This window comes from Coturnix japonica, chromosome 3 (assembly GCF_001577835.2).
Source record: "Coturnix japonica isolate 7356 chromosome 3, Coturnix japonica 2.1, whole genome shotgun sequence".
In the NCBI taxonomy this organism is placed as follows: domain Eukaryota; kingdom Metazoa; phylum Chordata; class Aves; order Galliformes; family Phasianidae; genus Coturnix; species Coturnix japonica.
Window position 1 is genome coordinate 6,512,741 of NC_029518.1, and position 25,966 is coordinate 6,538,706.

Below are 25,966 nucleotides of genomic sequence, written 5' to 3' on the forward strand. Positions count from 1 at the left end.
TTGAACATCTGTTCACTCTCCCTTTATGCAGGGAGAACGCCCTCCCCAAAGCATAAATTTTGGTCCTAAACTTATATAACGTAAAAAAAAGACAACTCCCTGGGGAATTTTGTGCATGGATTTACTCAACATGACTAGTGGGAGAATGCTTCTTATTTGGGGGAGTTAATGTGGACTGCTGAATAACTGCGTTTAAATATTTCTGCCAAGAACAACCTTTTGCCTGGTGTTCTGAAGAATTTATTTGTTTTCACGAGTTTGTCTCAACCTTCAAGTTATTGTAACAGTTTTGTGTATTTAATATACAGTGTGTGTTAATATCACAGACAGTTTTATAACAGCATTATAACATACACCGTTCCCTCCAGCTTTTTATGTACATCTACGCCTCTGCATTAAACTACTGTAGCTTGTTGAATTTACAGTAGAAATAGAGGATGAAACCTGATGAAAAGCCTTTTAAATTCCACTGTATACTTCCACAGCATCCATCTTGCAAGAGGACTAAAATGAAGAGAGCTCTTATGTGATAATTCCTAGCATTGTTCCTTAGCAATAGTACAGGATTACCATTCTGCTGGAATATCGTAAAGAAAATAGATTGTAGTACAGGGGGAGAAAGGCTAATTTCATCTTTTTATTTGAAGTCAGGCTTAATTATTTATGTTTTCTGAGGAAAACAAAAACATGATAAGTATGCGTGCTTTGTTTAATGGAGGCCTTGTTTTAGATTCCACAGTGTAAATGTATAGCAAATATTTATTGGACAGAAAAATAAAAGCAGAAGAGACCCAGAAGATAGGCAGATAGATAGACAGACAGATAGGTACTTCTCTCCATGCCCTCACCCCCCTCCCCCCCCCCCCAAAAAAGGGGCTAAATAATGAGGAATTTTATAATTACAAAGTAGTCTAATTATTTATTGTCTCCTGTAGATAGATTAATTATTAATTTGAGAATTTCTAAGATGTATGCAAGTGACAGAAGTTCTTATTATCGCACTAACCGAAGAGGAAAGAAGAAAAGAGCTGTACTGCTCTTTTTACCTTACTAATGATCTGAATTTCTTCTGAAGGAAAAAAAAGTTCTGCTTCACATTATTAGTAAATACCACCACAACCTCACCATGAGGCAACGCGAGTTGTCATATCTGGTTACTCATTTTCTTAGGAAATAAATGACTTCTGGTTATCATTGGCCAATGTGACGTGACAGTGCAAAATCATTTCCCAGCCTGTAGTGAGCAAGACGATAACATATGTCACCACTCTACTAAACCTGTGAAAATCCCTTCAAATTTCTATGTATTAAATTTCATGTTCAGTGCCATGTACAATATATGGTTCCCTCACTGGCTATCGTAAAGCACTCCTTACTGTTAATAGCAATCAACCTTAAGCACACTAGTGAAAACTCTCCTTAAAAAATACTATGCACATTTTTCCAGAGTGCTGCCATGTTCACTCAGGGTCAGCTCTGTGGCACTCTGCATGTCCTGTTTGCAGTCTACTACTTCAACTAAAGGTAGCTGACAACTGAAGCACAGCTGACCCATAGTAAACTTACATTACCTGTACTCAGTTTCTATTTACCTGTTCTCATCCTCTTTCTCAATTTTTTTCTCTTTTTTTTTTTCTCATTTCTCTTACTACAGATGTTTTTAGAGGGGGTTTATCATCCTGAAGAAATAATTCAAGGAAAGGTATGATTAAACAGTCTATAGATAACAGATATAAATCATTTCTGAAACACTATTGTATGGGAAATTGGTAATCACAGCCTGAACCTCTGATTAATCAGCTGAGGCGAGTGTTGGGTCAGCTGTGGGAGCACAGGTGAGAGTAATTTAGCTGTGCTGACGGAAGGGATGGAGCTTAACTCCACTTCCTCTAAGACCTCATTTAAGGGCTGACCACTGCTGAGGCAGCATCTCTTGAAGACTGCTCCCTGGTGGAGTCTTCTTCAGCTTTTCCAGCCAAGGCATTGATATTGGTTTTGAATATTTACCATCTTTCAAATTATTTATCCTTACAACTATCTTTGCTACACCAAAAACAAATGAATAAAAACACTCAAGTTTTAACTTGAGATCACTGTGTTCATGTAAATGTCCAATCCCTCTCTAACTTGTCTTGTAGCAACAAGCTCCACACTGTTTGAGAAGGGTGTCATTTGCTATCCTTCTTTCCTGTATCAAAGTTCTCTGCTACAGCTATGTGCCAAGAGGAGGACTTCATTGCACTTTTGACTATGCTATTTAGGTCCTTTTCCTTTGATACAATTAATTTAGAACTCAGTAAGGTGTAAAAATAGACTTAAAAAAAAATCCTTGCAAAGTACATTAATTTGCATAAATCAACACTGAATTTAATCTGCCATCAAGTCGATCATTCACCTAGCTTGTTTATTTTCTTCAGAAGCTTCTTATTACCCTCTCTGGACTTGATTAACCTGAATAATTTTGTGTCACCTGCAAATTTTATCACTTCAATGCTCATCCTTTTTTCCACTTCATTAATAAATATATTAAATTATGCCACTCCTACCGCAGAATATCATGGCACTTGGATGTCAAATTCTACCACTGTATAAACAGAGAATTTGGTTCTTCCTCCTTTTTCTGTTTCCTACTCAGGTTGATCCATGATAAAAAACCAAGATCTTTTTTGACTGCAAGTCATAGGAATTTCTATTTGTGCCTTTAGTTTTGCAGCCACTCAATTTCGGTTATTTTCTTCTCTTTTTTACTCCCCTTGTCTCAAGTCATTAAGCAGCTTAGTTTATCCATATTTTTATGGCATAGTCAATGAGTTCTCACAGGTAAACTGGTGTGGGAATGTCCTGTCGTATGCAGAAAATTAGAAAAACTCTGCTTACCAAATCAGGTTCATTTAAAAGTAGGTCTTATACTATAACGATTCTAGTGTGTATTATATTGAGAACTTTGAGCATGTCACTGTGGGTTCAGACTTAGAACATTTATGTAAAAGGGTTAATTGAGTTCTCTCCATCTGTGTTGATCTCGTATTTGTCATTTGTTTAGGGGGACACTCAGTACAGTTGGAGCATCTTTTAGCCCTGCAAGGTTCCGTTTTTAGAAGAAAACAAGCAACCTATTTCCCTACTTGACATGTAATTGCTCCCTAGGATAGCCTGGCAAGCAAAATCATTACCTGTACTGAGAGGCTAAGTTTCTCGTTCCTATAAAGAAGGATTTGTAGTTGTTAGTTCAAACATAAAAATTCTCTGTATTTCTAACTAGCAGATTTCCTGGGTTCTCTGCCCCTTGAGAGCAAGTTATCAGTTCAATGAAGGCCAAAGAATGGGCCATATACTACTCAAAATGTAACCAGGCTGTAGGCAGGTACATCAGAGTTACCTGTCCTCCCTCTGAAAGATGAGACCGTGTTCTCCTGGTGTCCTTCTCTGCCTGAAGATGAAAGTGAAATTAATAGCAATATTGGAGCCTTCCACTGTCTGAAGGAAGACGAGTTTTCTGAAGCCCAGAGATATTTTGGAAGGTGGAACAGGAAATGAGTAACAGAGAATGGAAGGAATTACTTAATGTACTTGCTGACCGTATTTGAGTACTTATAATATCCTGGGAAAGTTTATTGAGTTGGCAAAAAAATTTAGTTAAGGGAGGCAACTGGAAGCTAAAAAAGTTTCAATGAATTCCTAAAACTGGAAACTCACCCTCTAAGCTATATAAATAGAAGGGGGCTCATGAGGGATCTCATCCATGTGCCTGATGGGAGGAAATGAAGAATGAGGAGCCAGCCTCTTCTCAGTAATGCCCTGACAGGACAGAAGGCAATGTGCACACACTGAGAAGAGTGGAATTTAATCTGAACAGAAGAAAATATTTTGTAATGTGAGGGTGGTCAAATACCATTGTTGGCTGCCTAGAGAGATTATGGAGGCCGTCTACAGTGGTACTCAAAACCCAAATGTCCAAAGACAGCCTGCCTGAGCGAAGGATAACACCTGATGATATCAAGAGGCCTGTTCCTACCCAAACGATTTTCTGATTCTCTGCAAATGCATGCAGAATATTTAATGATTGTTATTTAGAATGACTTCATGATAGCTCTCCTTACTAATAGGACGGGAACTAGTTAGCAAGTTAAACAGAAAACAAAGCCAGCCAGACCCAATGGAGTATGAAAGTAGTTCAGTCTGATGAAGTCTGGAACTTCCAGTCTGCTTAAATAACTCTTTTGGTCAGTCCTTCAGAATTTCTGGGATGTTTCTATACATTTACAAAAAGCACACCTAGTGCCTCTTCTCAGTGCAAAGATCTTAGTCCAGTTACACAGATCTGGTGATGAATTTAAGCCTGCTAGAATTTTAAATAATCAACTCTACATATCTTGCTTTTGTGAAGAAGTGAGAGAAGTGGTAAATCTGTCCTCTACTGAATTAGCCAGAAAAAATTCAGTTACTTGTGTCAATGTAGTTAAATCCCCAAGGCATGATTTTATGAGTGAGAAACGCTTTAATGAAAATTAATGCCTTATTATTTTTTCAAGTAAATTCATAGAATAAATTCCTTATTGAATTATTAAAACCTTAAGATCTTTTGTAAAGATTACCTTTTTCATAGTGCAAATGATGAAAATGTTTTAAGAATAGTATTTAAAGTTGTTTTTGAAGAAATATTTCTCCCATTTTTGCACAAGACACGTTTTATGACATATTAGTGTTCAGAGTACAAAGAAGAGACTTCTCACTTCTTTCAAAGCAACATAAGGGACATCTCACAAGCAGAACACAGAGACAGAGTGTTTATGACTTGAGAGGAGCATGTGCCACCAGAGTCAAATGATAGATACGCATGTTTCTGGTGATGAAAATCTTTCTGTAAGGTGAAATGGGCTACATTCTGTTCCTTTTAATCCAAAGATGAGATAGATTTGAAAAACCTACCTGGCTCCTTGATGCAAGGATTCGCCACATGAGATAATCTCCAGCACGTTACTATTGGCAAGCAGATCTTTCACCCTTTTTTTCTCCATGCATTACAGAAAATATTAAATCAGCCTGGTGTCCATAAAAACTTTTGATCCTACAAATAGCCTAGGGTACTATCATTATCTTCAGGAGAACCATTTGTAGATCTTCAGTAGGTAGCACTAATTTAATTTCTTTGCTAGAGAAAAGGTGGCTGATTTTCTAGATCAATATTTGATTGAATATGTTTGAAATGTCAGCAGATAAAGGCCTCTTTTTCTGGCCCAAAGAGTTTTTGAACCACAGAGGTATACTGTTCTAGCTCCCCTGGGATCTGACTGCAAGGAGGTCTCAAAGATCTGTTAGAAATCTTCCTGCTGTTCCTTGTGTTCTTCCAGCACGACTTTCTAAAGGTTGAGATGAGAAGAAAGAAGATCAAGAACCAAAATGTCTTTATATCCATTTTTTAATCTTTCCTGGTGCTTCTCTTAACTAAAAATAATCGTTTATACCACGAGTTTACAGAAAAACTCCAGTAATAGGATCGTGTGAAAGTAAAAAAAAAAAATAAAAAAATGAGGGCCAGTCCTTCAGATTTGCTTTAAGAAGATGCTCCAACAACTTTTGCAAACCATTGACATTTGAAGGGCTTTTTCTCTATCATAACACTAATTAAAGCAGAATATCAATGTATCATCATCTTGAAAGTGATCTGTTAAAGAGATATGCTCAAGGCTGAAAACCAGGGCAACGGACATATGTTTTAGAACTTCAGAAGAAAAGTTGCCCAGTTATATTAGATAACTACAGAAAAGCATAAAAGCAAAGAGATATTCTTAAACAATGGTGAGGAATGCAGTCGAAAAAAAATCATGTGATGTGAGACTCTGCGTCAATATATTTCATATAAAGTCATGGCAAATACATGCACATGCAGACATCTCCCTCCCTCAGCCCCATGCAGAATAGTGCTCATGTTCATGCTGTTCAAATGGAGAGCAATCTTTAAATCTACATGACCTTGTACATTTCTCAGTGAGACAATGAAATATTGTGGATGGAAATTAGTCATAAAATTGAGATAAGATGCATCTAAAGGACAAGCAGTACTGCTTATCTTCACTGTGTATATAGCACTGTTGCATGATTAACAGTATATATTCTCGTTCAAAATAGGATTAGTTCATGGTAACATTAAAAACATATCAAAACAAGATAAAATCAATGAGTATTTGCTTCCATAGGATTGTATTCAGTGCTCTGACTTTTTTTCAAGGCCAAGTTTTTCAACTAAAGTATGTATATACTTTTCCAATATGAAAATCAGAAGGAAAACTGTATCAACCAAAGATAGTGAAAGCAGATGGTACCGTGTTCAAAGGGACGATATTTGAAAAGATGTGGCAGTGAGATGAAGTCCCTGATGACTGCAAAGAAGGCAATATAGCACACAATTAAAATAAACAAATAAATAAATAAAATTGAAAGGATGACCCAGGGAACTAGCAACCTGTTAGCCTGTGACCTCAGTGCCAAGGAAGATGATGGAGCAGATCCTCCTGGAAACTATGCTAAGGCACATGGAAAAGAAGGAGATGATATGGGATGATCAATGCGGCGTCACCAAGGGAAGGTGCTTCCTGACAACCTTGTTGATTTTTATGATGGTGTAACTGCATCAGTGGAAAAGGAAAGAGCCACTTCTGTCATCTGTCTGCACTTCAGTAAGGCTTTTGACATGGCCCTCCATAATATCCTTTTCTCCATATTGGAAAGAGAGGGGATCTGATGGATGGACTGTTCAGTACATGAGGATCTGATTGAGAGATCATACCCAGAGGGTGGTGGTCAAAGGCTGAATGTCTGGATGGAGAGCAGTAATGATCAGAGTACCTCAAAAATCAGTACTGGGACTGGTGCTCTGCAACATCAGTGACATCTACAGTGGGATCGAGCACACCTTTAGCAAGCCTGTGGGTGACACCAAGCTGTGTGGAGCAGCCAATGTGCCTGAGGGACAGCGTGCCATCCAGATGGACATAGGCTGACTCCAGCAGTGCACCCAGGCAAACCACATGAGGTTCATTAAGTCCAAATGCACCTGTGTGACAGCAGCCCCCCTCTCAGTACAAACTGAGGATGTAAGGATAGAGCACAGCCCTGCCAAAAAGGACTTGGGGTTACTGGTGGATGCCAAACTGGACAGGAGCCAACAGCGTGCCCTCACAGCCCAGAGAGCCAACCGTATCCTGGGCTGCCTCCAAAGAAACGTGGACAGCAGGGCAAAGGCAGTGATCCTGCCCCTCTGCTTTGTGCCGTGAGACCTCACCTGGAGCACTGAGTCCAGATGTGGAGTCCTTGGTACGGCGCAGATGTGGACTAGTTAGCTCATGTCCAGAGAAGGGCTGCACAAATGATCCCAGGGACTGAACACATCTTCTACCAGGACAGGCTGAGAGCTGGGGCTGTGCAGCTGGGAGAAGAGAAAGCTCTGGGAAGACCTGATGGCAGCCCTTCTGTACCTGAAGGGGGGTTGTAAGAAAGGGACGACTCTTTAGCTTGTGACAGGACAAGGGGAAATGATTTCACATGAGAAGACTGGAGATTTAGATTGGACATAAGGGAGGAGTTCTTTACAGTGAGGTTGATGAAGCACTGGAACAGGCTGCTCAGGGAGGTGGTGGGTGCTCTGTGCTAAGAAACATGTAAGATCAGGCTGGACTAGGCTCTGATCAAGATGTAGGTGCGCCTGTGTATTGCAGGGGAGATGGGCTACATGACCTTTAAGTGTCCCTTCCAACTCAAATGATTCTATGGTAGTAGTTCCCACTAATCTCATGCAGTGTCTAAAATCAGTTTTCTGTCATGCTTGTAATTATTACATTTTTTTCATTGATCCAGAGTTCCTTCCTTAAAAATGCCTTTATTCCAATTTGCCAGAATTAGAGCATATAATGTATTGCTTTAATTTGTTTTACCCTGAACAAAGACATATTCCTGTAAGTCAAGTATGTGTAAGATACTCCAATAGCTGTTAAATGTATCATTTCAGCGTATTTGGTGAAGACTCAGTTTTTCAGTCTCTTTTAGGATCAGCAAAAAGCAGCAACATATCTTGTAATCTCTTGGGAAATGCCAAAAAATTCACTACCATTCCTGTATCCACCACATAATTTAGAGAGATATTCTAGTAATTCCAACGCTTTGAATGTAAATAGAATGCTGGTTACTTGTTACTTCATAAGAAAAGAATTAGCAGCTTTGCCACCCACTATTTCTGCATCACACCTAAATGACAAGATTATATTAAAAAAACACCTCATCCAGTTGCTGTACCAGGTTCTGCTAACTGAAACCATAAGCCTCCTGCAGCGAAGTCAGATACCCAATAGTCTCTTCACGGATCAGAGTAAGCCAAACAAAATCTATGTTTTGTACCTGCTTCCAATATGTTTGGGAAGCACTGTTAATGAAAAATGAGTTTGATGCACCTATTGCACATTTTTGGATTATTGTTCACTCCCATCAATCTGAAACCTAATGAAACAGAGATCACCTACAGTGTGGAGGGATATTGTGTCCATCTGACAAAGTGCATCCAATTTACTAACTGATGTGATAGCATAAGCTGCCACTGGTCATAAGATTTTCAGCTTCTGATTGGTCATTTATTACATATTAGTAATGCAGCATTGCCATTTCCAGTGTCGCTCTCTGGCAAGAGTCACAGTATTACATACTACACTGTAATTCTGTGACAATGGTGGCATGCAATGTGCCGCTTTCTCCCACTGTGGACACAAAAATTGTAGGAGACTTGGCTTCTACAGACTGTCTTTATGGAATTAACAAAGAAATATGCTTGCAATGACATATATTGAATCTTTTCAGTGCCTTTCTGGGTAACTTTATGAGCACATGTATTACGTGTGTCGTAACCAAACTCTGCAGGAAGAGATAAAACAATGCACACATCACACAACGGGTAACAACAATGGGCAACCAAGGTTCCAATCTGCAGAGTACAAATACTTTTTATTTTGAAGAAAAACGTTGACTCTTCAAGTGGAAGATGGCTTTGTTTCTGCACCTGTTTTGCTCAGTATCTTGCTAGGCTGCTGCTTCTTCTACTATTTGTCATACTAATAGGGAGAAGCAAAACAGGGGAAAAATGTGATGGATATTAGTTGATCTTGTTATTGCTGGATGTGATCGTTGCCTTTTCCTGCTTGGGCTCCCTCAGCATACTCCTAACAGAGAAAAGCTTATTAAAAATCTCTGCTGTTTAAGTTCTACTAGCATAATAGCTAGCACTCTCTTTATGGCTGTTCTGAAGTCGATTCACTGGCCACCTGTCAGTCTGTGAAATAAATGTTAGTTTTTTCCAATGAATATTAAGGTTTTTTTACAGATTTATCTCCCATCACATCTCTCTGAACTTGTCCAGTGCAGTGCTCATGCTTGTGATTTATGCTTAGCAGGTGTTTGTTTGCTATGGGTTTTTAAATGGTGGCTTCCTACCGTAAGAAAGGAATGGGAAGGTGGGAATGGGTTTATTGTATTCTGTATATTGTTCCACAACTGTGAAATGGATTTCCAGCTGACACTCTATGTGCTGCTATGTTTTAAACCACAAAACGCCATCTATATCAGCGATATACCAACTAACGCAAGGGAACTCACAGTTAAGGCTGACGCTCCATTATTAACTCACTATGCTGTACCTATTGCTGTACAAGACCACTGCAATAGGTAAACAAAAACAGGTGAGTTCACAACACTCCATGAGTCTCCACTATGAGATATCATACTCTGGCAATTTTATCCAGACCTTTTCACGTTCCCTGAGTTTTATCTTTTGCTATTTCAGTCTTTCAACTTCAAAATAAAACTGGGGATATGTGAACCGGTAAGAAATACCCAGAGACATCTTTTGTGCAAATAAACTCAATGTTTTGCTAATTTTAAATATATATATGTTGTTCATATTATAGTTTGGATTGATCTGCCATGCTAAAAAGTACTGTAATTAGCTAGACTAGAGAGACATAATTTTAAATTGCTTATTACACATTAGCTAAACTGTAAAATTTCTTGTTAGAATCATTTCAGTATGTGTTAAACTCTTTCCCCTAATTCTTATAGACGTTATTGACTTTGGAGAGGATGACTATAACTGGGAAGCTGTTACTAACAACATTGAGATTGTTTTCAATATTGTATATATAAGAATTGTGGAATACTGTAGAAATCATATCCTTCCATACTCTGCAAAACCTTCTGATGTCAACTGTGTCACCTGCAGGAAAATTATCCAAAGACACATGGATCAGTAAAAAAAAAAATGTTATTGTCTTTAGTGGGCTTTGCAGTCCCAAGCACAGACACAGACACAAACACAGATTGGATAGAGAATGGCTTGAGAACAGCCCCAAGGAGCATTTGGGGGTGTTGGTTGATCAAAGATTTAACATGAGCTGACAGAGTGCACTTGCAGTCCAGAAAGCCAACTATATCATGGGTTGCATCAAGAGAATTGTAATCAGATGATTCTGCCCCTCTACTCTGCTTTCATGAGACCCCACCTGGAGTACTGTGTCTATTTCTGGGGCCCCAAACACAAGAAGTACAACAGGAGCAGGTCCAAAGCAGGGCCACAAAGATGATCAGAGGGCTGGAGCACCTCCCGTGTAAGGACAGGCTGAGAAAGTTGGGGCTTTTCAGCCTGGAGAAGGCTCCAAGGAGACCTTATAGCAGTACCTTAAGGGGGCCTACAAGAAGACTGTGAAGGGGCTTTTTATAAGGGCAGGTAGCAACAAGACAAGAGGAAGTCATTTTAAACTTGAAGAGGGTAGATTTAGACTATATGTTAGGAAGAAATTCTTTACTGTGAGAGTGATGACCAGGCTGCCTAGTGAGGCTGGGAATGCCCCCTCCCTGGAAGCATTCAAGTCCAGGCTGCATGGACTGTAATCAACCTGATCTAGAGGGAGGTGTCCCTGACTATAGCGGGGGGGCTGGAGCGATCATAAAGGTCCCTTGCAACCCAAACCAATCAATGATTCTTTAATTCGGCTGCATTTTAGTACACTTCTCAAAGAGTTTATACATGCATGGCTCTTCCTTTTCCCCAAAGACAGATCCAACCTAGCCTCTGCGTCATCATTTACTTACATCCTCAAGGTGCACCTTTTATCCCCAGGCTAGGTGTTGAGTTTTTACAGAGCTGCTGATTGAGCACGATTTTGAGCTTCCTTCTATTGCATTCTCACATTGTCACTCCTGTTTCCTGAGTAGTTACTAGAGTTCTACGTGCTGCTTTGAAAATAATTCTCCTGTTTCCACATCTTCTGTGCTTAAACAGCACAGTACACACTAGATAATTTAACAGATAGTTTGAAGACTGCTACTTGTCAATATCTTTTAACTCCATTCTGTATTGCTCATTTGAAGATGTCCTTTGATTTATTCCTTTATTTGGATTTTCACTACTCAATAAGAATACCCAGTCAATGCTTGGAACTCTACTGACAAACTTTAAAAAAATACGCATATGAATGTCCAGTTGTCATAAGTTCCATCAAAGAGCCCAACAACATAGTTATAATGAAAATAATTTGCCCCTACAAAGCAACTGATGGGTGCAGTGATCCCTCTGAAACAGAAGCTGTGGGTCATTACCTTCCTTCATAATGACATCACCAATCCTTTCCACTCATTTTCTTATGGGCCAGAGAGAAAGAAGAAGCTGAAGATGAAAGACTGTATGATTTTATAAAGGGAAAACATCTTGGAACAGCTCAGAATTACCAGGGTTTGATATGAAAGTATATTAGAAAAAAAATGTATGCTTTTGACTGCTGAGGCAGATTTTGTTAACAGCTGCTTGTCTGGAACCTGCCTTACACTCCATTTAGTTGGAGGCCAGATAGGTAGGTAAAAAAATTTCAGGAGAACAGAGCCCATTCATTCAGCCTGCAAATATGGTAAAATTGGAAGTAGTGGAGGGATGTGTGGCCCGTTAGCTCCTCTTTGCAGGTGCTGTTACACTCTTACAGACACAGGTTACTACCACACTCGTTTTCTCTTCAGCACAGCTTTAATTCCTCTTTAGAAACAGCACAAGATAACCTTCAGGAAATGTAAATGGCTGGTCACAGGATCATTACAGCCTTGTGCTTTCTGTATTTATTTTTTTCCAGTGTTTTCAAAACACAGCTCATAAGGACTCCCGAGCAGACTGTACCCATAAGTGGCACAGAGTTGTCAGCAACACAGAATCATCTTGATTATCTTACAGTTCGGAGTCTGTTACTTCTGAAAAGTCTCCTATTAGACGTCCCTAACAAAAATCAAAATCCTATTCAGTGTGTTATATACCTAAAGGTGGGGAAATACGTATAGGGCATTTACCCTCTTGCTTGTACTTTTTTTTCATTACTGTTGACACTTCCAATCACATTAAAGCTAAAAGAAAGATACCTGTGCTGTAAGACAGACCGTTAGGTCTTTTCACCTATGAGGAAAGAGTGCACGTGGTACAGCAAACGATTTTGGTTTAACTTCCTGCTTGCAGAAATGCTGAAATGGATGCATCTGGTACCTTGGAAGCGATGTGAAAGCAAGGAGTCTGGAAATAAGAGATTCTGATTCTATCCCTTTAATCATTAGACATCATCTGGCCCATCAATTCTGTGGAGTTCCCCACAATTTTCTTGGTGTATAAAGTACACAACCAAGCTTATAGTAGATCTAGCTAGCACTGTAAAAACGCTCACAGGACTTTTCTCCCATAAATCAGCATCAAATCTGCAAAATCTGTAAAATCTGAATTCTGGCACTGTACTAGAATAGAACTGTATTTCTCTTGTATGGTCTGCAATAACACTGTGGGTCTCTGGAGAGATGATCTTTTTTTCTATGGTGTTGGAATCACCTTTCTTTTAAAACACTCCTAAGTGTGAAATTAGTGTTGTCCCGCAAAGTGCACGAGAAAAATTGTCAGTAATTAAAGACATTTGGGGGTTAATTATATACAAATTGGTATTAGAGGAATACTACAGGACTGACTGAGTTTTGCAGATCATGTTTAGTTTTCAAATTGCGACAGTTAAAAGATTGTGGTAAGAAAGAATAAAAATCCACTCAAAGCTGTTAAAGCAAATTAAGGTTCACTAATACTTTGAAAGACAAATGGTCCAACTAAGATAATATACAAAAGACAGTAAAAAGGCTCTTGACAAATACCACAGATTCAAACTATCAAATGTTTTAAGATGCCATATGATGAATATATATGTATATTTTCCACTGAATTTCTGTTTTACTTTGTATTTTAAAAGAAGAACTCTCATACTGTTCTAGGAGAACAGCCTATTCTAGCTTATCACCTGTATAATTGTATCCGGGATCTGTCATACTCTGTACACATTGAGATCCAAGAGTAGCACTGAATGAGAGTGGGAGAGTTTTGGGGACAGTTTCCAACCAACCTTTGTTCTAATTATGCAGTGTAAGAAATAAATCTAATGTTGAAAAGGTAGAGTAAATGCATTTACTACTGTTCTTGATAATAGAAGAAACTTGTCAACCCTAGAAACAATTGAAGCACTCCCACTCCTTTTCCTGGAAAAGGTTCTGTAGAACAAGCATAGAAATGAGAGAAATGACCCATAATGTTGCAAGTCATAACACCAGAGTTGTTAAGACCTGTTCTATATTTATACGTAAAAAGAAACAGCATGATAATTTTGAATGAATCATTAAAAATGATCAAATAAATATCGATCTACCCAGGAAATATACTGGTACAGAAATGCTTCTTTTTCAAACATAGTAGCATGGGAAGAACACTGGGTGGTATTTTGCAGGTGCACATGATAGCGTAGAATATTTAATGTGTGAACAATCAACACATGGACCTTTCAAAGGGCCGGACCACAGTAATTTAATGTAGTTTTTCTTTTAAATTGGCATTTAAAAGTGTTACGAGAAAAAAGTACATCTTTCTCCTATCTTTTATTTTCCAGTAAGAGCATCATTCTCTCTTCACCATTCTTCATCAAAAAATCTAGAGGTTTCTGAGAGTGACTGTTGATATTTTTCACTTAAAAAGAAACATTAAGTAGAGAAAAGACTCTTAGAACAACATTTCGGATAACTAAGGGCTATCTAGATTTTAAAAAATAAATAAATCTTTTAAACCATAGAAAAGATCTGATTCACAGCTTTGGCTGTGTACTGGGCAAACCATGAAGGCGCAGATTCTGCAAAATGTTTTTTTACCCATCAAAAACTTAAACTTCACAAAACAGAATGACATGGCTGAGTGTTCACTCAAGAGAGCATAGTTTAGATGTATAAACATATATATAAACGTTCAGAACTTGCTCTTTAAATAGTAGCAATCTGTGAAATAAAGGGATCGTGCAGTAGTTCTGAGTGGTGTGTGGCATGTAGTAATGGCAATCATACGTGTGCTATTCGATATCCAGCCAGTGCCCAAATACTGAAGTACGGAGTGTGATACATTAGTCAGCAAATAAAATAATCAGAAGATGAAGCTGAAATGTTCTGTCTACAGAGGGGATGCCACTGGCTAGTTATAAGGAATGGAAGAGGAAATGTGTTCAGATATGTCAGCTAACTACAAATGCATATGATCAAACAAATTATTCCATTGAAAAGGCCGTAAAAGCTACAGTTAATGAAACTTGTGAGATTTTTAATGGATTGGGATTCATTGCATCACCTGTGCCATCAGGTAGTAGTCAAGTAGTGATCAGCTCCAAAACAAGAAGGTTTGATTTTTATTAAGGAGAAAAAAGCATAAGACTGAACAGAAACATACTTCTTGTTTAGCCTGGATGAGTTCACCTGCTGTAGGGAACATGGTTTAGTAGAGGATTGGACTCAATGATCTCTAGAAGTCCCTTCCAACCAATTCTGTGGTTCTGCAGTCTATTTATGTAGAAGAAAATCATGATAAAGACCGAGACTTGAGCCTTTAAAAGTGGATTTACATATATAAGTGGAATACTCCAGAACAAGGAGACCTGGAAAAGATTCATAAGCTTGTTCCCATACTTGAAGATATTTGTCATAATTTGTTATAGTCAAGTGCATTCTTCAGACAAACAATGTCTGTGCATGGACAGGCAAAAGAAAAACCTTTGGAATACAGAAGATTCTGTTACAGAGGTATCTTTACTGATGTGTGATGGTGATCTTTTAGGTCTTTTCCAACGATGGTGATTCTGTGACTCTGTGTTACAGTCTATTTTAATCTTTACTAGGATGAGCTTCTAATAGACCATATAAAACAAAATAAAACAATAACAGAAAGCTCACGTTTAACTTTAGCTCAGATACAGTTTCTTGTTCAGTGCTTAAGAAGCCAGGATTATTATTAAAATATGATTGCCCACATAAACCCTGCTGTCCTTGGTGATGCTTTATTTTATATTAAAACTTCTGTTTTGAGAAGGAGGGTGGAATATTTGACTTTTCCTATCAATCACCATCACTACCATTTTGAAACACACTTAGCTGAGATGTTATATGGCTGGCAAGAATTTTCACTTCTATAAAAGCTTTATCTTTAGCTACCCTGGAAATATGAGTCCAAGGTCATCCTAAAAACAAATTTTCTTTAATAATAATCCTTTCTTTTAAGCAGCTCACACATACTACTGAGTATGTTTGTACAGCAGTGCTGTAGCATTACCTAGTTCCACTGTAATGTCTTTCAAGCTCTTTGAGGCCATGGAGTCTGATACTTCAAAGATCAGCCTCAAAACCTGGACCTTCCACATGGCTGCACTCTTAGCAAAGCCCCTCCCCTTTTTCTTTTCAGTCTTTCATGACTTAATTGGAAACAACTTTAAATGTCTTTTTTATTATTATTTTTAAATGATACTAGTATAGCATCTGCATTTTCAGCAGTATTCCATTTAATCACATTAGGTTATAAAGTGAAATTCTTAGTACTCAGTGTAAATCTCGAGGAACCCATACATTCAGTCTTTAAGCACCCTTGACTCATCATCTTATATTCTTTCATCAATATTTTAATAGCCAGTCCTAAAAATCTAGCTTGATGGATAATTCTCCAAACCCATTTTAGTTCTGTTGTTTCTCTAAAAAGTTGCTACACTTCATGTGTTTTCTTACTGTAATTGCTATACCTGAAACTAATTCCAAGCATTTGAACATGCTAAGATAAACCCAGGGCTAGCATAAATTCAAAAGCTGGTAGTACTATATGAGATTGCACTGTAGAGAAGTCTGATTCCAAGGACAGAAAATCTCTGTCAGTATTAAGAATTCTACCTTTAATTGAAATATAACAAGAATTTCACCTTCACCTGAAGCATATTTATGTGCTCTGTACTTTACAATGCAGTCTATTTTAGATTAGTTTGAGTCCAGGTGCCTGAATTCTGTTCAAATCACATTTTCAGTCCTCACGTGCTTTATTCGATATAGAACTTTCAGTCTGAAGTTAGTCATTTGTTCCAATGTAAGTTAGTCACAGACCCTGAATTTGAGTTAGCTGTAGCAATTTTGCAGTACAGTACACAATACTCCTTACAGTAGTGTTTATTCACCTACTTCTTTCAAGTTAATAAGACAAAAATAGAACTCCGTACAATAAAGAGTATTCTTTATGAACATTAAGGAATTCTAGATCAGAACTGCCCTGAGGATATCACCCACTTAAAACCATACATGATCAGGAGAGCTCTGAAATAAATGCCTGACCTAAACATTTACTTAAACTTGAGTCAGGGTCATGACTAAACAGACTACAGCTAGACTGTTAGAATGATAGAATCATTTGAGTTGGAATGGACACTTAAAGGTCACGTAGCCCAACTCCCCTGCAATACACAGGAGCACCTACATCTTGATCAGAGCCTAGTCCAGCCTGATCTGACATGTTTCTTAGCACAGAGCACCCACCACCTCCCTGAGCAGCCTGTTCCAGTGCTTCATCAACCTCACTGTAAAGAACTCCTCCCTTATGTCCAATCTAAATCTCCAGTCTTCTCATGTAAGGAAGTCTTTCCTTAAAACTTGAAAAAATACTTTCTTTTTTTTGAAGAATGACTATATAGCACTGATGCTTGCTTATTCACTGACTGTGTATACCATGGAACACTGCACAATAATGACTGGATTTTCTTTCCATTGTGTTTTAGAAAACGAACCAGTTAAACAAGTTTCTGCTTCATCTTTAATGTTACCATCTTCATCTCTCACTTCCTTAGCAAAACCCTTAGTGCATATCACTCCTTGAAGCACCACTGGACTAAATTCATGCTTTTGACCCACAAGTGGTAATTATGAAGTGTTGTTTCAAAGGTGGAAGGACCCAGCACTGCAACTTAGACTAGTAGTTAATTTTTTTAAAAGTAACGATAAAAGCCACTGACTGAACTCAGTGTTATTACACGCGAGCAAATCTGGCATACAGCTACTGCGTTCATGTTAAAGTCAATGAACTATATCAGAATTATATTACCTCAACTGAGATCATAAATTGATCCTGTAATTGGACCTTTAGTTTTAAATACAATATCTGCAATCGATCGCTCTGTCAAGGGAACAGACAACTGTACCTTGACAGAATTCTGAGCCTATTAGAACAAGCTGGGAGAGGACGAGTACTTGATGAATATCCAATTTGGTAAAATGAAGATGAGTAAAACTAGAGATACAGTGCTGATTTTGTTCCTTTAACTTCTATTTGCATTTGCAGTGCTTAGTGTGGTACTTTAAAACAAAACAGGTGGTTAACGAGGGTGCAATATCTGTCTCTCCTTTCTTAGCATTAGACTAACTTAGCCATGTTCAAATGACTGCCCATTTGCAGCTATGGCACATCACAGAATTTTCCACAATGATCTTGTCAAGATCAAACTAAGCTTGATAGTTTTTAGCCAGCTAAAAATAATAGTGTCTTATGATAAGGGTATATAACATCTTTCAGGACTAAACTGTTTCTAAATGAAATTATTTGCAAGGGAGAAAGTATGTACTGAAAAAAAAAATTAACTCTTCAGTTGAGCTTTGAAAGAACACATCATTTGCAGCTCACATAGCCCAGATCAGCTAAACTGGCAGAAATACAGGTTTGCTCCCTCCTATAATGAAATCTACTTTCAGTGCCAAAGAAAGACCTACTGAGTTGAAAGTCCCCTTATGGCATTTCTGTAGCAACAAGTTGTCCTATAAGTCAACTCTGCAGAAGAATCTCAACAGGACATGTTAAGGGGAAGGCAGAAACGGTGAGGAATCCTTCATGTAGAAAAGCTTTGCAGTGGAATCAGTTGAAGATGCTTTGGAGGCAGCTGAGAAGATCAGCTATCCGGTCATGATATGTTCTGCCTATGCCCTGGGTGGTTTGGGGTCAGGTATATGTACTGATAAGGAAAGTTTGCTGGACCTCAGTATGACAGTACACCAGTGATTACAAGCACCAGGATTATTTTAACCTCTTTCAGAAGTGAATGGCACATGAACTATAGACATGAAAGATGTCAAGAAACATGAAACCTTTGAAAAACTCAGTGATAGCGGTGGTACTGGAGTCAGAGGGCTTGGCAGGCTTGGACCTCTACTGTATTTCTTTCTGAAGGTGTTGATTTTTTTTCTTTAAGCGCCTGCATCAGATATTTAAATCAACCTGAGCAGTTTTGCTAGAAGCAGGAGGATCCACTGCGTATCTTCACCTACACAAATCAGTTGGGGAAGCATCTTTTGGCACGGAAGAGAAAGTCAGAGGTCAACATTTTTCTCAGCATCCAATACAGCTGTTTCGAAAAGAAGTATCTAGCCATGCCCTGAAACCAGGGAACAAATGTGCAAGTTAAGTGTACACTGCAGACACAGCTTAAATGTAATTAGCTCTTTTGTTTAAGAATAAACTGACTCTAACCACTTCTTGGGTATGCGGTTCTTTCAAGACAAAAAGGCAAATAACTCAGTTACATTTAGAAAAATGGCTTTAATGAACGGGAAAACGGCATTTAATCTTCTGGTGCATCCTGCATTTTATGAGTAAATTCCATGGGAAACTGTAAGTGGAACGTAATTATTTTTAGAATAGAATCCTTTGTTATTAGCTACATAGCCGTCTGTGTACATAAAGAACCCTGCTGTACAGACAAAAGAGTGGGAAAGTTTCCTGTAGAGTTTTCTGCTATTGAAAGAATAAAAATTGAAGCAGCGGGGTGAACTTTTGGTTCACAGATTCAAACACTGAATGTTAAACCTGGCTGAGAGAAAATCACTTTATTCTGATAACTGGATTACTTAGAACAAAAATAGAGAAAATTAAGAACTGAAGAGCAGAAAATTAAGGTGGAATGCAATTTAAAGAGTAAGTAGATGATGTAGGCTTTCATTTTCACCCCCCCTCAGTGTCCAGCTAATTAAAATTACAATCAAAATGAAAGTCTAAACTTGTAAATATCTTTAGCTAATGATTTTGTCTTTTTAATCATCTTCACATTCAAAGACTTTATTTTATTCATTTAGAGCTTTACAATAAAATGAAATTGTTTTTCTCTAGTAAAATCCTTTTAATTTTCTTTATCTGTTGCTTTTTACATCATACATTATGTATTTTTCTTTTTTCCTTTTAATTTCTGCACAGTATTCTCTCCACTTTTATAGTCTGTGCTCTTCTTATGCATTTACTTAAACTATTATAAAGTTGGATGTAATAAAGTGGATAATGAAAACTTTTTGCTTAGCATGAAATCACCAGAGTTGCATCTGCTGGCTTGAAAAGTAATGTAGACAAACATTACCTTTCTTTGTGAGGAACCTATGAAGAGACAATGAATTTCTAAGCCACTGATCACATACAGCTTTTAAGGGTAGATGGAACAGTAACTATGCAACTTTCTTTCTATGGAAAAGAATGGATTTGCCTGGATTTATGGACTCCTATCTACAGAAAATGTCTCGATTTTCTGTGAGTTTTCAGGGAACTCTTTCAAAAGGTTCAAGAATTAAAAAGAATGAAAGATGTTCATTACATACTAAGCAACACTGACTCGTCTTTCTGACCTTAGCATCCTAAAAATTAGTGTTCACTGTCCATGTATTCTGCAATATGGGAATACAAGTAACTATCAAAAAAATGGATATATATTTAGAGCCTTTGTTTTTGTGACCATTAAATGTACGAAAAATACTAGTTTCACAACAAAAAATTATTTTGAAGCTTTCTAAACAGAGTGTGAGGAAGCCTTGAAAATATAAGACAAATTATTATCTGTGGCTTGGCTCTGTCTTCACTACTTCTCTCATTTTGGATAATATCCCATTTCACTAGAAAACAGCAATTTAATTTGGGTACTAGGGCTAAGACATAGCCAGTCTTATCATAAGAATGTATTTTAACACAACAGGAATACAATGATATTTAACAACATCATTCATTTCAACCTCAGTTTTGCTTTGATTCAGCTACAATGAAATCTGGTTCCTTGCTGGAACAAGGCAGTGCTCTTGTTTACCTTCGACTTGGTTTTCTTAGGAATTATGCTTAAAGGAAAGAGAATGTCAACGTTATACCCTGTCTTGCAACATAATAGTCATTATTACACTGACAAGGACATGTATAAATATACACATCTCCGTCAAAATATCCTCATTTGACAGTGGGCAGATTTTGGCCCAGCATCTTTTGGAACTTACAACAACGTAAATTCCCTGGTTCTGAAGGGCAGCTTTCACTTGGCTGCTTGGAAGATCTCCAAGAGTTTGAGCCCTGCAAGGTTTGAAAGAGATAAAGTGCATATTTTTGTGTCTTTAGAATTTATATAACATACGGATTGGTTTCATTTTCCATTGCTACCACTGATTGCAAAGGCAGTATTTGCAAAATTTGGGAAGATGCAATTGGTCTTAAAGTATCTGTACTCCATGCATGGAAATTAATTTATGTGCATGCATTAATGGTGATACATCAGTCATTTCACAAGGTCATTTATCAAATAGATGCCAAGATTTTGTTCATATGTACAAACACGAATGTGAGCTTTGATAGCCCTCTAGACCTAAGACCTTTTAAAATACCCAGTGTTTACTTAACCGTGCAAAATGGTTTTAAATAGCCAGAAATAAATTGCAATGTAAGTCAAGTTCATAATAATTAGAAATATTTTCTAGCTAAAATTGCATGGGTAAGACGAAGGGATATGCATAGGCTGTGGACTGGGAGGACTGTGGTAGGATGGGAGTATGATGGTTCTCAACTGTCCTTTTCTTAGTGGCTGATCTAACAACTCACTGTTTCCAAAGATCGTGACCAGGCTTGGGTTATGGTCATGTCAGCTCTAGTGCTTGCATCAAGCTTCAGCAAGACATGTTTGCTTAGAACTAATTAATTAAAATGCAATTAGTTTTTGATCAACAACCAAATGGATCTAGTTTACAAGGAGATCAATCTGGAAGCAGGGTGGGCATTAGTGAGGAGGGGCTGCGTGGCTGGGAGCGGGGTGAAGGGAAGAACATTACTGTCTTTTGCAGTAGTGAGCCAGACATTCAGCTGGAGCAGCTGTACCTGCAAACTGCTTTCAGATGACAACCACAGCCCAATGGTTTAATCACAGAAAGGTCCATCTACTCCCAAGGGCTGCTAGTGCATCTGAGTTGTGCTTTCAAGCAGTGGAATACTGAAGCTCCAGGGAGGGGAGGGGGGCATCTCTTTAATTAGTTGTGAGTAGGGTTTAAACATTAGTTTTTGTCTAGGGCAAACAGTTTCACCGTTTATCAGGGTGTTCTGATCAGATAAAGATACTGACACTTCTGGTGTGGCTTTTAAGAATAAGCAAGTTGATTTGACTTCAGTGAAAATAGGAACCATTATATACTATTCAAAGCATTCTTTTGTTCATTTAGGTGTCTCTCCGTATCATTTTTAAGCATTTGTTAGGACTGGGGATTCTTACACTGTGGCCTGTTGTGCAGTTTGTGGAGGCCTGTGAGGTTCTGTGGTTTTGATTCTGCTTAAAAGACAGAAAAAAAACACCAAACATTTTTTTCCCGAGGCTTTTCCTTACAAACAACTCCTGCCTTTGCCACCAGATTTATGATTACTCTGCAGAAGAGGAAGTGTTTCAGAAAAGAGGCTCTCTGTGAAATAGTTATTTTATGTATTAAAATATAACAAGTTTGAAAACACTTGATTGGCAGCCTTGCACACTCAGTAACATTGACCTTCAGCGGCTTGAAATACTATTGTAATTTTTCAATTTGCTATTATAAAATCCAGATTTCATAAACATATTATTATCTTTCCATTATGATTACTTATTCCATCTGAGGTCTACAATGCTTTTCTGTAACATCTAAATGGAAATGGGATTAGGATGAGATTCTGTCACTCAGGAGACTTGTGGGAAAAGGTGGGAATACACACAGAAAAGGTCATTTCTTAGGGGCAAGATGAATAAAATGACACTGAGTTACGATGAAGGACAGCAATAACAGTACCAGCAATTTTACATCTTTCTAAATTGATTGTTTTATGTTGGAGAGACTAATGTGAAGAATAATGCACCATTATTTTCTTAGAATCACAGAATCACCAAGGTTGGAAAAGGCCTCCAAGATCATTCAGTCCAACCGTCCACCTATCACCAGTATTTCCCACTAAGCCACATCTCTCAGTACAACATCTATACATTTCTTGAACACCTCCAGGGTCAGTGACTCCACCACTGCCCTGGGCAGCCCATTCCAGCACCTGACCACTCTCTCAGATAAGTATTTCTTAACATTCTACCTGAATCTCCCCTAGAGCAACTTGAGGCCATTCCTTCTAGTCCTACCTGTAGCTACATGGGAGAAAAGACCAGCCCCCATCTCACCACAATCTCCCTTCAGGCAGTTTCATCCTACTGGCCTCAGCCCAGCAATTCATGCTGTCCAAATCCCTCTTCAGAGCCTTCCTACACCTCCTGTCAACTGGGTGTCATCTGCAAACTTTCTAAGGGTACATTTCACAACAGCTTCATATATAAAAAAATCAAGCTTAGAGATAATTCACGGAAACAAGGTCACTTTCTGAAGTTACTAAGTGGTTTCGTACGAATTGTTGGTTTTTTTTTTGTGAATGGCCCTTGCCATCTCTGACTTCATGGGATAAATTTACTAACCAAATTTAGCCTACTAAATATTCAGAAAGTAGTTTTCAAGTGTTTTAAAGGTATGCTACGGCTTTAGTTGTAGGCAAGGCCCTAGGGCCCCTTGAAACACATATAAGGACTGCTCCAAAAGTAATGTCTTACTTGTTACGTTGGCCCACGACACCAGAGGCAGATGCTGTCTGTGTGGCTGTAGGGGTTGAACCTTCCTGTTGATGTTCCATGACGTTTGGTCGCCATGAGATGAGTGGCTGCAGGGGGGCTCTGTGACAGAACGCAGCCTGATGGGGAAGGGCTTACAAAAGAGTGTCACTGAATTCCTCCTCCGCTGCCATTCACTGACACTTGCTGAACAACGACGGGGGCCCAAAGAGTGGATATGAGCACAGTAAGGTGGTGGATGGTGCGTTTCAGCAGTGAAACACGGGCCACGCTCCACACAGCTGTCACACCACCAAATGAAGAGCTCTTGCTCATTGCTGCATCAATAGCGACGGTGGCTCTGTTGAAAAGGAGCACCTTGTAGCTGAGAGATGAGCGTATCAATAGCCACACTGTGCAGTTTGTTGCAGGAGGCAACAATAATAAGCAGGAGGCACTACTTTCAGAGCAACCCACGTACAACAAACCTCTAAGGCTTGTTTAAAACTCCTTTTTCGTGCATTCCCAAGCACGGTGACGGCAGACTTATGGCTGCAGTAGATGAATAACCCCATGGCAGGTCTCTTTTCGGCCCCGTTTCCTCAGGAGCCCCGAAGCAGAACGCAGCTCACACCACAAACATCCGGCCCCACAGCCGCAATAACGGCCCTTCGCCTGGAGCGCCTGCGCCGCCTGACGGGCGGGGCTTGATCCAAGGTTCGAACGGTGGCGGGATGGCGGCTCGGGGCGCTCTGCTCCGCCAGTGTCCGCTGCTGCTGCCTCAGAACATGGAGGGCACGGCCTACGAGGGCTTCGTCAGCGCGCAGGTACCGGCTCCGATTGCGTCTCGTGGCCCGGCGGGTTCGTGAGGGGTCCTGAGAGGAGCCGGCCCGGCGGGGCCGCTGTATTTCTGCGCCTGACTCCGCCTAAGGTCCGGTGTTGAGTATCCGTGCGGTTGCTCTCGTCGGTGTGGGTGGGAGCTGGGCCGGGTGGGCAGCGGGCGCCCTTCAGGCTTTTCCCGTCCTGTGCTCCGTCCTCACCGGGGAGCGGCCCAGGAGCTCCGTCCTGTCACCGAGCACTGACGCCAATTGCTGGCGTTTTAAAAGTGCGGTTTTGCAGTGAGAAGTCAGGAAGGTTTCCAGCTCTTCTGATACTGAACCCGTCGTATCGGCGCTGCGGTGAAGGATGAGGTACCAGTGCGAGTATCTGCGCCCTGATGCAGCTGTTGGACCGAGGCTGGGGATGGATGCAGTGTAGCGAGGTCTGAAGTTACGGCCTTATTGAGAGGCGTTTACCTTTGGAGGACTTTAGAAGCAATGGATGCTCCAGTGGGCTGTGTTCTGCTCCGGGATAGATGCCTTGTTTTTGCTCGTGGGGATCACAGAGATCTTGTAGGGCTCTCTGGAGGCCCTTGGCAGAGTGACTTAGAGCAGGCTGCTCTGGCCTGTGTACATTCAGATTTTGAGTAACTCCAGGCCTGTGACCTCTTTGGGCAACCTGATCCAGTCTTTGTCCACCTACATTATCAATAAGTGTTTCTTGTCCTTTGGGTGCGTGTCACTCCATAGAGTCTGGCTACGTGTCCTTTTTTCTCTGCCAGGTATTTGTGCATATTGACAAGGTGCTTTGGACCCTTAAATCACCCTTGTGGCTCTCCGTGGCCTAAACTTCAGCATGTCTCTGTCCCACTGTCATTAGGGACCTGGCATCCCAGGAGTGCCTCACCACCTCCCCACATGGGGAGTCATTGCCCTGGGCCTGCTGGCAGCTCTACCTAACACGGCATTAGAGGCACTTCACCTCCCTTGCTGCAAGGCCATACCTTTGGCTCAAGGTCAGCTTGGTGCTCACTGGGATCAGACAGGGCCTTTTCTGCAGAATTGCTCTCCAGTTGCTTAGTGCACTGGCACGTGGTATTACCAGTATGTGTTATATCAACTGCTTGCTCCAGTCTTTTGTCCTCTGCAGACTCCCTGAGAGTGCACTGTCCCCTCAGCTGGATCAGTGATGAGGCTTTAGTAGTGTTGACCCCTGGAGTGTGCCTTTAGTCACACCTTGAGGCTTCCAGATGGACATTGGCATGCTGAGCACAACACTTAGAGCCTGGCACCTCTAACAGCTTTCAGTCCACCTCACTGAGAGGCTGTTAGAGAAACAGTATTAAAAGCCTTGCTGGAGTCAAGGTAAAACATCACAAAGTTGGTTGTTTTATTATTAGAAGATACTTGCTGTTGTTCTTACTTTTCTTCTGAAGAAGTGTCTGACTTTGTGGTTGTAGTTCAAGGTATGCTGAGATGGAACAGAATCTGAAGAAAGTTCTGAGATAGGTTTATTGTCCTCTTCTGGGAGGTGTCCTACAAACCTGTATTTCAGTTGTTTTGATAATCCTTTAAGAATGTCGGGGAAGGATCACAAAGTGAGCAGTGTTTAGGAGCTGCTTCATAAAGCCTGCACCTGGGGGTAAGAACTGTATTAGCGTAGCTGAGACTATTTGTGTTCATGGTTTCTAGATTGCTGAAGATCTGTGCATTGGTGCCCAAGTTCCTTTTTAGCACAGTGCTTTGATAATAAGTCTACTCTTTTGCTCGAGTTGAAGGGACATTCTTAGAGACTTCAGCATGACTTGGATTATTGAGTGTCCAGGTCTGGGTGATGTTTCCTTCTTTTATAATGTATTATTTTTCTTTATAAAATATGACCTACTG

General features: G+C 39.6%; 1 protein-coding gene across 1 annotated transcript in view; it reads left to right on the plus strand.

Moving 5' to 3' along the window:
* The first annotated feature begins 23,943 nt into the window (after positions 1-23,943).
* Positions 23,944-25,966, plus strand: part of FANCL (FA complementation group L) — a 28,845-nt gene continuing 26,822 nt past the window's right edge. The window contains exon 1 of the mRNA XM_015856796.2: positions 23,944-24,088. Within this exon, the coding sequence (XP_015712282.1) occupies positions 23,996-24,088 (93 nt within the window). The 5' untranslated portion in view covers positions 23,944-23,995. The remainder of the gene's footprint in view (positions 24,089-25,966) is intronic.